A 15,038-nucleotide genomic window follows, 5' to 3' on the forward strand; every position below is an offset into this window, starting at 1 on the left:
TAGATCTTAATATTGAAAAAAAAAAAAAAGGTATCGTCGCCATCTTCACGGTCCTCAATCTGTCATCAACAGTGATGACTTAAGCAATGATATAAGAAAAACCAAACAACATGAGATCCTTCTGGATTTTTCATTTCAAGTTACTACAATCTCGGTAAAATTTAATTTATTCAAAATAATTAAATTACATAAAAATAGAGACATTATACTTTTTTTCCCTAAGAAAAAATAATTTTTTTAGAGAAAGTAAAAAAATAAGTTTAGTAATTGGAGGAGGGTGTTTGGTGGAGGGAGGCTGTGGGTAGAAAAATATTTTGTTCCATTTGATGTGTATAGTAAACCACTTGGTAGGATAAATCAAACAAGGTGGTCGTCTCTTTCATGGTCCAATTCAGGCTATGGACCAGGCAGTAACTTCTAGATCGATCCACGAGTCAATAATTTTTATTATAATACACTCAGCTTCTAGTAATACAGGTTGGTAAAATAATTTTTTTCTTGCTTACTCTTTTTCTTCATCGCGTTTTCAGTACCTACGTTCTAAGAAAAAAAAAAGACAAGAAAAAAAACTGATTTTAATGTCAACAAGTTTATCTTTTAAGGAGAAAAAATGGTTTTATAATTTATTTAGTTTGATTCTTAAGTTTTTGAGTGATTAAGAGATTTTCTTTGTTGAAAATAGGGTGCGATATTATTATTTTTAGAAAAAATTTGAAAATTGAGCTATGAAAGTCTTAAAACACGATCCTAACATTTTAGTAATGGTCAAAAAAATGGACTAGAAAATAACATATTATACAGATTGAAACGTTGTTTGATCTTTTAAAAATAAAATTAGAGTGTATTATTAAAGAACCATCTCAACTCAATAGCTTAAACTGTTAGGTGAGATCTTAATATATGATTTATATTATTATCTAACACATTTCTTTATTTATATTATTCTCTAAAATCCTTGATATGATATCAGAGCCTTGATAACTAAGTGGTCTCGAGTTCGAATCTCACAATCCTCATTTATTTGAAAAAAATTAAGCATAAGGTAATGTGAATTTATGTAAGTTTCAAGTCCAAAGAGCTTTCACTTGAAGAGATGTGTTAGAGAATAATATAAATCATATTCTGGAACCTCACCTAATAATTTAAGCTTTTAGATTGAGATAGTTCTTTAACACGAATAACATGTAGTTTACCCATTCAAAAACCACAATAATAATAATAAGCATATAAGCTGAACCATACATGTGCAGAGAATTTTATTTTATTATTATTTTTTTGATAATTTACACAAGCTCATCCTTCTAAACCCGAGTACACCGTACCTTCTTTAAGCATCTCTTAACACTTTTTGAAAACAATTTTAGAATAAAATTCTCTTTACAAAAAATTTATTAAGGATTGTATTTTTATTATAAATATTTATTATAATTGTTATCTAATTAAATAAAAATAGAATCCCTCCCGCGGTCGCTGTACCCTCCTCCATGCATGACGTTGCTCAAGGGAGGTCACAATGGTTATGTCATTGTATATAGCTAAGACTGGCTGTGATGATAGACGAGTCCAAAAGGTAATTCAATTAATCCAACTCTTGCCGGTCTGCTGCCGGCCACTAATTAAGACTTAAGATGCCGACCGTTTGGTAATGTTTTTTTTTTTTTTATGGGTTTTATCGATCTTTTCATCCTTGGGATCTGGTGGAGCATACGTGATGCATAATTAATTAATTTAGTTATAAGAAAATATATTGCTAAATTCCTATTCAAGCACGTTAAATTAAAGAATTGTATGTAACATACGATTAAAGTAGAGTCGTCAATTTTCTAATTTTGTTTTATTGATTGAAATTAAACTTAGAAAACTATTCTTTCTTGAAACTAAAATCGAGAGGTAATATTTTGTTTTAGAAAATATATAATATGCTTTATTTTCTTGATACACATTGAATTTATAATTTATATTTATTCTTGATTTTTAAAGAAATACTATTGTATCATTTAGTTTCATAATTTAATTAAAAAAAAGAAGCTTAATTAGGAAATAACAAGAAATCAAATAATGCACAAGTGAATTCATAAATTATCATGAACTTTTAAATAACTAGAAGGATTTTGACATGGGTTGATCTAGCATAAGAGTTGAGTTTTTTTTTAATATATATTATTGAAAAATATCCAATATGCATGATAAAATATAGTTTATGATCATATGTGCTTTCTACTGGTTTAAGAAAAAATAATTTACAATAAATTTATGTTAAGAAATTGTGATTCAAAGTATTTAGTTGAACTTTTTTTCTTATATTTTCTCTTTTTTCAACTTCACATCATTTTTTTTTTGTTTTTCTCTTCATAAGTGACAAGATGAATCCAATATATATGTTTAATTTTTCAATAAATATCAAAATTTTATTGATTAAAATTTAGAAATATTAACACGTTGTTAAATAATAATACAAAACTGTTTCTTAAGACCTCACCAAATAACTTAAGTTATTGAGTTAAGATGGTATATTTTGACATGGTATCATAACCTTGTTGACTAAAAAGATCAAGAGTTTGAATCTCACTACCCTCATTTTATTTGATAAAAATTAAGCACAAGGTAGTGTGGACTTGTGCAAGTTTCAACCCCAAAATGATTTCATTTAAGGGGGGTGTGAGATGATTTTTTAACACGGTATTAGGGCATAAGGTAGTATGGATTTATACAAGTTTCAAGTTTAAATAACAGTTAGCCAAGTCCAAGATAATGACCATTCTCCTATGGCATGCCCAAGAAATGACCTTCCTCTCTTAGGTATAACCTCTCAGAAGAACTTAGCTTTCATAAGCTTAGCTACATTTAACATCTTAAACTCTAATCTCTCTGCACTTTTTTAGATGTATAAAAGTCCTCTAAGGACTTATCATATTCTCATCAAACATGAATACATATGTAATTGATATTTATCCCTCGTTAAATGCTATTAGGGTAATTACATTGCAGACCCAAGAGTTCACAAAAGGACAAGACTCATAGACTATAAATACACCATGAGACCTTCAGACAAAAGTTCACAATCTTCATTCTCTACTATACATATATTTTCAAAGCATCTCTCTCTAGAATATTCTTGTGTTTTCTCTCTCTAAAAGATACTTATTTAAGCATCGATCTACGAAAAAGGACCTTTTGTAGGCATTAGTCACGAGCAGTTTTGGCCTATTAAATACCAAGTATAAGCTATCAACTACCTTGGCTAAGGAGAATGGAGAAGATTGTTAGGACCAATTGATTAACCGATTGTTCAACCAAGAGCCATATTCCTAAGCTAGTTGGATTTTTGAGATATCACCAGTGGCGTCGTTTGTGGGAAATTGATAAAAAAAGCGATCGGTTTCTTTCTAAAACTTGTTTTTAGCATTTTCAAGGCATTTCATGGCTCACAACCAATACCCCCTAGGGATAGGAAGCGAGACAAATCAACTTATTGTCGCGGACACTCCTACCCAACATGAGCTTCAACAACTCACTAGTCAGATGCAACTTTTCACCCAGGTCATATTGACAACCTAAGGGCAAAATCAAACCTTACCAACCTAACAAGTCTTAACACCCTCAAGAACACACAATGTCTTAACACAAGGGCCACCAGTTACACCAGGAGCTCGTAAACAATTACATTACTTAAAGGAGGCAAGACAATATGACGTTCATGAAAGTTCCTCAAGGGATTACTTGCACCATTATCACACTCATGTATAGAGCATGCACTCCAAATGCACGCCCCTTAGTTACAACAGGATGGACACCAGTCATCGTAATCGTCATTCTACATCAAGCCCTCCGGGCTCTCAAAAGCCTAACAGACAAAGAGTAAGGAGACAGTCTATGCACATGCATACCTAAGGAAATGATCATACCTAAAAGAGTTCTTATAGTCCCTATCAGTGGAGGTTTTCTCTTTTGTCCAAATGCATATCGAAAACTCGACTTCTTAAGGACTACTTTTCCATGAATGAGTTTAGACAACTATGATGGCTTGGCCGACTCAAAGGAGTATATGCAATATATACGTAGTAGCTGAATTGATCATCCAAGACCATGACTGAATGTGCAAGATATTCCACTCAACCTTTAGAGGATTTGCACGTGCTTAGTATAACAACTTGGAACCAAACTCTATTGAAGGTTTTAGTGACCTATGTGTGAAGCTAGTGGCACGCTTTAGCACCAACATACCCACTAAGAAAACCTTCACAAAGCTTTTCAGTGTTGCCCAACAAAAGGGTGAGTCTATACAAACATATTTGAGGAGATTCAATGCGGAAGTATTCAAGGTGGAAGAATTAATTGAGTCAGTAGCCTTGAAAGCTTTAATAAGAGGAGTAAGGAAACATGCTCTCTAAAGTAAAATTTATGTTTTACTAGATAAAAACTTATCCAAAGTAAAGCAATTAAAGAAAAATCATATACGGGTTGAAGAGGCCAATTTACTTTGATGTGGACCTCCTTGTTTTTATAACGATAACCAACATTAATGATTTTCCAAGTGAAGTAATCAAGGTACCCGAAGAGCCTCTTTCATACCTGTCACTTGGATCACCCCAAGATATATAATCCTTAATAAGAATGTAAGTTTCTTAAATATGAATAACTTATTTAAAATGACTTTTTATTTTCTCTGGGTGGTCCCTTAAGACAATAACACCATCACTCTTGAAAGGGATGAATGTAATCTCCTTAGTGCTATATGCACTACTGTTCAAGGAATGGATGTGATCTCTTCAAATGCTATATGCACGACTCGCCAGGGATGGATGTGATATTCCTAATGCTATAAGCACCACTTTCCCTAGTGTTGTTCAAAGGATGGAATGATCTCCCCAGTGCTATATGCACCACTCTCCAATAGATGAATGTGATCTTCCCAGTGTTATATACATCACTTTTCAAGGGATGGATGTGATTTCTCAAATGCTATATGCCCCACTCATCAGGGATGGATGTGATCTCTTTAGTGCTATAAGCATCACTTTCTCTAGTGTTATGTGCACCACTCTCAATAAGGGATCTTAAGCCCCATGAAAATGATGTGAAAGCACCTAGCTTCTATTCTTCAAAGAACATATATTCTAAGCATAGGTTCACCCTTTTTGGGTTCCCACTAGCCACTTATAAATTCTCCAAGTATGGGATCAACGCTCGATTTGTTTACAGATAGGACTTCCTTCAAAACAAGTTGATTTTCTCTGATGGGTTTCCCCTAGCCACTTATAAGTATTTCTAAGTACAGGCTTCTTCCTCATGTTTTTCTCTTACCCTTCAGGAAAATTTTTGAAGTATGATTTCCTTCTTGCCCCTCCACAAAAGTTGTCTAGTATATCATCCATTATTTCCACCTTTTTTTCACATGATGAAAATTCAACAAACTTGTCATAAAAACCAAGTATTTTTACAAGTCTTTGCATATCAATATCATAAAGACTTAGGGGCTACCGATAAACATATTTTTAACGAGCTTAAAAAACCTTTTAAGTCCAATCATTCCTTGGCACACTTAAAGGAATGATCATACCTCAAGTGGGGTCTTGACAGTGTGCCAAGTCCCGGGCACGTTGAGTTTGGCGCCAACCACACCCAGATGCTTTCCGAGCTTAGTAGTGTACCAAGTTCGGCACTTGGACTTGGCAATCAGCCAAGTCCAAGGTAATATGAGTTTGACAAACATGTTACACTCAATTCACTTGTACTTGACAGGCAGCCAAGTTTAAGGTAACATGGGTCTGACAAACATGTCAAACCTAAGGCATTTAGACTTGGCATTCCGCCAAGTCCAAATGCATTTGAACTTGGCAATCAACCAAGTCCAAGACAACATAGGTCTCGCAAACATGTTAGACCCAAGACATTTAGACTTAGCAGTTAGCCAAGTCCAAGACAATAATTATCCTCCCTTGACATATCCAAAGGAATGACCTTCCACCCTTGAGTATAACCTAGGGGAAGAACTCAGCTTCCATAGGCTTAGAACCAATTGATTAATCAATTGTCAAACCTGGAATTCATATTCCCAGATTAGTTGGATTTTTGGGACATCATTAGCCAACTTCTATCTTCAAAAATTCAAACAAAATTTCTCTGCATCACCCCTAAATTTAATTTATTGCATTGAATTAAACAAATATTTTTTTTTCTCTACATTTTGCTATAGGGATAATCAAATATTTCCTTTCTCACTCTCTTTAAAATGCTAAACTACAAACAAGTTAACAAATATTAACATGTTTTTAAATCTTGATTTGAGTTGTAAGCAGATTTAGTTTTTACGTGTTTTTCCTTGAGGTTGGTTGATAAACATAACGTGGGGAAGAAACTAGAACAATCCGAATAAATAATAAAACTTTATCTTATTTGTGCTCACATGTCATAATTAATGTTAGTTGAAATGTATATTGGTGGCCTCATGTGTTGTCCTATAAATATGGCCATACACACCTCCATTTCCATAAGCTTGACAACTTATCGAGAATCACATTCTGATCATCTAGTCATGGCTCCCACCGCCAAGCTACTACTAGCCGACCTTGCATCTTCAGGTGTAAAACAAATTCCTTCCAACTTCATCCGTCCCATCTCCGACCGTCCGAATCTCTCCGATGTTCAGATTTCGGATGGCTCGATTCCTCTAATTGACCTTCATGGCCTTAATGGTCCCAACCACTCTACTATAATCGAACAAATTGGCCAAGCATGCCAAAGGGATGGGTTCTTTCAGGTACTGAAACTACGTTCATTATTTGTTGCTATTCCATTCTCACTTGACTCTTTCTTTCACTTTGCTCAGACTTTGTCATAGGTATGTTGTAGTTATTGTGTGATTTGACCACTCTTACTATTAATTAATTAATTATCATAAAAAAAATTATAATTTTAAATTTATTGATGAAGTAGGTTCAAATTTAGTCATGAAGTTGTTTTATATGTATAATTTTATAAAGAGTTGGCTTATTATGACCGGTTGTCGTTATTTTTTTTTTTAATTAGACTTAAAAGATGTTGTTTTAAGATATTAAATTTCATAATATATGGCCGGTTGTAAGTTATATTTTAAGAAGTTATTAAGAGTTATTAAATTTCATAATATATTAAACATACTTCTTCTACAATTTATAAACACCGTTGATTTTTTATCCTTCATTACGTACATGCTGCATCATGTTGTTCTAACAGAATATATGCACCGTTCGTGTTAGGTGAAGAATCATGGGATACCAGAGGAAATGATCAGTAACATACTAAAAATAGCTAGACAGTTCTTCAAATTGCCTGAAAGTGAAAGGTTAAAAAATTACTCTGACGACCCCACTAAGACAACCAGGTTGTCTACTAGTTTCAATATTAAGACAGAACAAGTTTCAAGCTGGAGAGATTTCTTGAGACTTCATTGTTATCCTCTCGAAGATTACGTACATGAATGGCCTAGCAATCCTCCATCATTCAGGTAATTGATTGTAACCAAGCTAATAGCAAGCACTGTGCACACCAAACTTTTTTGTAAATTAGCCCCCTTGTGGGTTCTTTTTATGACAATTTAATTAGTTTTTCTAATTTTTCTGAAGTTTTAATCAGTTTTTTCAATCTCATCTATTACAGATAAAACTAAAATGCATTGAAAAGGGATAATTTAGAATTTATTAGTAGTAAACTTTGATCAAGAGGGTAATTTAAGATTTTCAGAACCTAAAAGTGGGACTGAATTGAAATATACTTTTTTTATCCCATTCGAACAGGAAAGATGTGGCTGAATATTGCACAAGTGTTAGAGGTCTAGTGTTGAGACTGCTTGAGGCCATATCCGAGAGCTTGGGTTTGGAAAGAGACTATATTGATAAGAAATTAGGCGGGCATGGACAACATATGGCTATGAACTACTATCCACCCTGTCCACAGCCAGAACTCACATATGGATTGCCTGGACATACCGACCCTAATTTAATCACCATCCTGTTACAAGATCACGTGCCTGGATTGCAGGTTCTAAGAAATGGCAAGTGGATTGCTGTGAATCCGATTCCCAATACTTTCATCGTCAACATCGGTGATCAAATGCAGGTGAACTTCTCTGTCCTTTCCTGTTTTCTATACAAAACAATTAAACAAAATGGAGTTTCACCTTACATTCAATATATCTGTGAATCAGTTATAAAATCCAGCCTCGTCCCAGATGTTAACTCGGTAACTCATTTATTTAAAATCTAGCCAGGGTTGATTTAAATCAGGTCAACGGATATAAATTGATTTTGTGGGGTGGATCTCATCACTGGATGTGGATGGGAATTTGCTTCTGGCATGCCATTAAAAGTTAGGGGAAATGAATATTTAGCAATGGACCTACCGCACCATTGGATTTATATTGATAATTTTAAATTAAAAAAAAAGCTCCAACAACCTCTAATCTGCAAGTCCACGAGCTTAATTTGATGATTAATTATTAAGCATGAGTTCCACAATGCAATTAACAACCTTTTTTGTTTTTTTTCTTATTCTGACAAATTCTTTTTTTATTATTATTTTATTACGATAAGGTACTTAGCAATGATCGTTGCAAGAGTGTGCTTCACCGAGCAGTTGTGAACAGTGATAAAGACCGAATATCTATACCGACGTTCTACTGTCCTTCACCGGATGCTGTAATCGGGCCTCCAAAGGAGCTAGTCGACGACGAGCATCCTGCCGTCTATAGAGATTTTACATACGGTGAATACTATGAGAAGTTTTGGAACAAGGGACTTGTAAAAGAATGTTGCTTGGACTTGTTCAAGCGTTCTAATAATACAACCTAGAAAAAACATTATATGTATTCCTCAAACGATGTATTAATAAATTAGCGTATCATTACTGTATTACATTACAAAAAAAACAAAGATAATTAGCGTCTTGAAATAGAGTAATTGTGTTTGATAATGGTATATTAAACAGAATAATTATCTATTTATTATATATATTTAGTTGATAATTGATAAGAAAAAATAAAATATAAAAAAAGTATTTAATCAATATCGTAATACTAAATGAATTACAATATGCATTATAAAAGTAGATTTTGTTTCGGGGAATATTTTTCTAATCTTCTACCGGTAGAATGAAGAAAACAATCAAATATTCGGACTACTATTTATCAGAAGAAAAGCAAGCGACCAGATCAATCGCAAATTCTTTCAACTTCCACTACTGCTCCAGCATCAATTTATGAACATCTGGTCACAATACAAATGCCAATCAATGGAAAATAAACAGAGACCGGCACTATGAGTTTCTTAATTGCACATATATTCCTGCCTTTCTTCGCTTTGTTCTTGAAAATCTAGTGAAGCAAGGAATTGGTCGAGAAGTAATAGTAGGAAGAGAGATGATTCTAATATGAAAAATATCTGTGATTGTTAAGAGAAGAAGATAGTCAAAACTGATAGGGTTATTTACTTAAAAAGATGAGATGATTTTAAAATTAAGAGTTTTTTTAGAGATATTTTAGGGATAAAATATAATATATATTGTTTTTAAATAAATATTTTCTTTGTACCTACTATTTTGAAAATACATAAATTTACTTCAAAACTGTCACTTGTAGAATTTTATTTTTTTGTCTCGGTCTTAGTTTGTCCTACCAAACATGTTTTTGTCTCAATTGTCTTTATTTCTTCTAATAACTATCATAACCCAAATTTTAATCCTTATTTTTATATATATTTCAAATAAAAATAAAAATCCAAAAAGAAAACGTGCAGTTTTAGTAAATTTAGTATCTTTTAATTATTTATTTATTTTTGTCATTTTTATTTAATTTTTTATGTGTCAAATTAAGTTACAATGATCATAAAAGAACAAAAATACAAAGAAAAACTAAAAGATAAAAAATATAAATATAGTTGGGGTGAAATTGGACCAATGATTGAATTTCACAAGTTAAAGATTAATTTTGGGAAGATCAATTAAATCCAAGAATAGTTTAGGTTGCAATGGAAAATTTTTTGGAAGAGAAATTGAAGTAAGAGAATTTAATTTGACTTTAACTTGGCTAAGATTATAAAAATTAAAGAGCCAATAATGAATTTGAAACACTTGACCAAATTAAAAAGTCAATGAGGGACTTATTTGATGAGAAAAATCGAAATTATGAGTTGGATTAGTCAAAATCGTTTAATTCTAGAGATTGAAGACGGAGAACCAACTAATTAAACAAAGGATGAAATTGAAAAGGAAATCCAAGATTAAAACCTTAATTGAATAAAAATAATTAAAATTCAAAAGATCAAGGACTGAAATAAAAATTAAAGAAATTCAAGGATTTAATTGCAAATTCTTCTTCTTGTTATCCAGCCAAAAGCCCCAGGTTTCCAGCCTCCTTCATGCATTTTCTTGGCATCAATACGCAGCTTTGAATGATCCCCAACGGAACAAAATCACATGGTGATAATTATCCAGCATGCCAGCTACAAAATCACATGGTGTCCCAAACTGATTTTCCAGCGACTTCTGGTGTTTGTACACCTCAAAGGTTCATTTCCAATCCTGAATAAGTATTTATGTCATTTGTGTATTCAAATTTTGTGTATATTGATATTTTCGTGTGTTTTTTTTTACATTGTGAAAAAAAACTATTTTTGCTGTGATATTCTCACATGATAAAAAAACAAAAAACAATTGTTAAAAAATAAGTATTATAAAAAACCAACGAAAATAAATGGATCAAAGCTCAAATCCTATTAAGGCCCATGTAGCTAATGTTTGGGTTCAAATCCCAACTTGCATCATCAATACAAGTTTAAAGCCTAATTTTTATCATCCATATAGGTGTAATGTCTGTTCTTAGCAACTTCGATGAAATTTCTTTTTTTAGGGATAAACATCATTTTTGAACTGTTCTCTTTTAAAATGATCAATGTCCAGATTTTAAAACCAAATATGAGTTACACCCACTTTTAGAAATTTCAATGAAAATTTTTTTTTAGACTTAAAATCAACATCTTTAACATGTCTTTTATTTTTAGAATCGACGTTGATTTTCTCACGAAATGATTGTAGAAATAAATTAAAAATAAGCTAAAAATAATTAAGATAATTAAGGGCAATCTAAAAGATAAATTTAGGAGAAAACACATAATAAAGATAACTTTTCGCATGAAAGGATGTTGTGAAGGTGATATCATTTTTCCCTTAAGCATAACTAATCCTCTACCTGAATTTTTAGAACCGGTGCACATTTTAGGATACCTAGTTTCCTCTAATTACTAGATAGGGACTCCCACGAACAACTAGCACCCAAACATATTGTAACAACATTCTCTTTTTTATTAATATACCTTTTCATATGATAATCATGCTTGACTTTGTATTCTTTTAGAACTTTCATAAAATGAGTGATATTTGTGAATGATGGATCAACAATTTTATTTTTTTATATTTTTATCCCATTACCACTCCATATTACTACTTTGAGACTTTTCACCATCTTCATCTTCATTATCATCACCACTACTAACCATTCATATTTAGAATCACACACAAAAAATTTACCAAATTGAACTTTGCATTATAAACTATCAATCCATGAAGATCCCACGAAAGATTTACCAAATTGAACTTCATATTATAGACTATGAATCCATTTATTTTCATATTCATTACAAAATTCAAAACCTTCCTCATCAATAGGGATGTAATCATTATCTTTTTTATTATCATAATCATCTTCACCTTAACCTTCATCCTTATTTTCTTCATTTGTACCAAATAAATTAGTAGCATAAATTTCTTCTTCTTTATTTGTTCCTAGAAGTTCTAGTATATGGTGTAGCAATATCACTTATATATATCAAAATTAGAACTACCAATCTCAAATCATCATAATCATCTTTATCAAGATTAATCTCTATCATCTTTATATTTAACTAGTACTAGTTTATTTCTTCTAACAACATCATAATCAACAAAATAATTGGTTCCAGATGGTCTGCCATCTTTAGGATTCTGTGGATAACAATTTGGAATTTCATTGTTAAGAGAGCTGTACATTAGATAGGTATAATCTCTTATACCTATGCTAGCAAACCACACAAGCATAAAAAATAAAATATTGGTAACCTGTACATTAGATGGTGGGTATAATATAGTGTGGCAAGATTATAAAATTGAATAAAATAAAAACATAAAATAAAAAAAGTCAATTAACCACAAGCATAAGAGATCTATGCTATGCTAGCAGATCATTCAAGTATATTACAACCTAATACGTATTAAACATGTCTAATTAACCAGGCCCCATCTCCATCTTCCCCTGAAAGAAAACAAGAGCCCCCATCTCCCCGTCATCTGTCTCTCGCAGCCTCTCCAGCCGCCCCCCTTTCTTTTGCAGAGACGAGAGAGAACCTCACCTCTCTCTTTCCCCGATATTCATTTGGCTTGGAGAACCAACCGGACTTCCCTCCATCTCCTCTCTCGACCAGCCGAGATCATTTGCCAGACTAGACTCGCCGCCACCCACTTTCAGTCGCACGCTGCAACATCGAAAAAAGGGAACGAGAACAGATCTATAAAATTCAATTAAAACCAACTGCTGTTTGGGTTGCCTTTTCTTCTGTTTCCGGTGATAACAAATCTCCACCGGCGGAGAAGATCTGAAGGAGAGAGATGGCCGGACCTTAAGGCAGCCAGATCACTATTTTTGAGAGGCGGTGGAGGTCACCGCCGATGCAGGAGTAAAGAGCAGACCGTGGGGCTTCAGATCCAACGTCCACGCTCCAACAGTAACAGCGGTGCGTGGGTTCACGAGCCACCAGTGGCGGCCGCGCGTGGAGCAGACGTGCCGCTACAGATCCGGCAGTTCCAGAAAGCCTCCTCTGCAGATCCTGGACTTTTTAGGGACCTATTTCTGTAATTTTAACATGTTGGAATATGTATTTAAATTTCTGTTAAAAGTGTTTTTAGTTTATGTTATTATGGAAACATGTAATAGAAAAAAATATAGTAAAAAAGTGATGGTAGGGTGTGTCGGTCTCTTTTTTTCTTAAAGAAAAAAAGATAAAAATAATAATAATAAAAAAAGAATTAAATGTTTTAATTTATACATGGTCAAGTATTTTAAGGATAAATAAAATTATGTTATATTTTTTTGTGAAAAATGTATGAACACATGTTTTTTATATATATTTTAGGATTTAATAATTGATTTATTATAGAATTTAATAGTTAATTTATTACAATTTTAAAAATTTGACTAATATTTTAAATTGTTAAATCACCTATTTCTGTTATATCTTTTCTAGCTATAATTAGTTTTTTTTCGTGAATTTTTGATAAAGATTAGTATAATTAGGTTTTTTTTTAGAGCGTGTTTGACAGTGTGGTTGCGGATGCTTTTCAAATAACTTTTTATGTCAAAATACATGTCAATGATGTTTTTTTATTTTTTTAAAATTATTTTTAACATCAGCACATTAAAATGATCTAAAATATATAAATTATATTAAATTTTAATAAATAAAAAAATTAAATTTTTTGAAAACCCAGCTGCAGCCGCAACCACATTTCTAAACAAATCCTTAGTAACACACGGGCCACAGTTCTAAAGCAGTAACTAATCACATTTTATAAGTTCTAATTAATCTCTGCCAGTAACTAATCACATTTTATAAGTTCTAATTAATCTCTGCCCCATCATTAAATAATTAAGAAAAAAAATACTACATCTAAAAAAAAAAATGAAGCTCTATTATCCACCACTTCATCTCTTTTAAAAATGCGAAAAGAGATCGAAAAAAAGGGAAAACAAGACAAACTTCCAAATCCAAATCCAAGAAAGTGAAAAAGTGCCTAGCCATTAGTAATTTTGTGTACCGTGCACCTTGCAAGTGTATCAAGGGAAATTGCATGGTTTTGAAAGCAAATCAACAGCCAGCTATGTCTCAGGTAATACAAACCGCTGGCCCTCTAGCCTACTTGCCATTCTTTTTAACCCAAAAGGTTTCATTTACATTCAAACTGAAACAAGCTACAAAGCCCATGCTTTATAACTATTCAATATAGAAACAGCCCACGCCTCACTACAGAAACAAAGTGTTGAGACCAAAACTCCACGCATGGGTTGCAGCATAGAGCCTCTGCTCGCAATTCTTTGAGGCTGGAGATGGTGTTATTTATTGTATATAATCCCTTGAATGCGCAGGCTCAATATATAGAGACACTAAAGCCCATGTATCTCCCTGAATACAAGAAGTTCCCTGACAAACTAGTATCAGAGTCGATGATCTTATGGTTCTTGAAGCAATTTTTTGGCTGATTGTTTCACTAAAGCCCATATTCTATATAAGTTTTTTAAATAATGAATCATCATTCTTAGATGTAGTAAGATTCATTCCAAGAGTTATACAAGGAAGATTGTTATAAAAAAGTTGAGGATTTTATTAGTTTAGTACTTTTAAATCCGAAGAATATTAACGGGGTTAGCTTGTCGATGATCCGTCGATCATATTTAACGATGGATAGACCAACAAAAGTTGGTCATCACTTATTTTAATCACCGATACAATTGGTCTGTTTATTGATATTTAAATCAATGATTGAATTACTAACGGATCTAAAATCTTCAACGAGATACTAGCCTACAACATGTTTTTATTAGTAAATTAATCGGTGATTTTTATATAAAAAAAAGTATAGCTTTTACATGGAAGAAATATTCCATTAATCTAAATTAATTTTCTAGTTGTGTTCATCAGATGGAATGAATATAAACATCAACGCATGGTTCAACAAGTGATCATGCATCTTTAACTGAAGTCTTTTCCCCTTACGCTGTGTCTGTGTTTTTTCTTGTGTCTTGTCGATTTCACACCAAGATAGCTTTAAAAAAGTAGTCTCCACTTTGTTAATTTCTTCGAACTCCACGTGGAAATTAGGGTCATAGATTTCCAACTCTTTCTTTCTTTCATGTCAACAAGTGGGACATCACTTGGCTAGCCATTCATTGATTTGTATACCCTAATATTTTAGTCCAT

General features: G+C 32.6%; 1 protein-coding gene across 1 annotated transcript; it reads left to right on the forward strand.

Annotated features, from left to right (window-relative positions):
• The first annotated feature begins 6,451 nt into the window (after nt 1–6,451).
• LOC133703274 (protein DMR6-LIKE OXYGENASE 2-like) lies at nt 6,452–8,930 on the forward strand. Its single transcript, XM_062127737.1, has 4 exons — nt 6,452–6,760; nt 7,239–7,486; nt 7,776–8,097; nt 8,571–8,930. Exons 1-4 carry the CDS (start codon nt 6,467–6,469, stop codon nt 8,826–8,828), a joined length of 1,122 nt encoding a protein of 373 aa, XP_061983721.1. The 5' UTR covers nt 6,452–6,466; the 3' UTR covers nt 8,829–8,930.
• The last annotated feature ends 6,108 nt before the right edge of the window (nt 8,931–15,038 follow it).

The sequence above is a fragment of the Populus nigra genome, chromosome 9 (assembly GCF_951802175.1).
Source record: "Populus nigra chromosome 9, ddPopNigr1.1, whole genome shotgun sequence".
Lineage (NCBI taxonomy): Eukaryota > Viridiplantae > Streptophyta > Magnoliopsida > Malpighiales > Salicaceae > Populus > Populus nigra.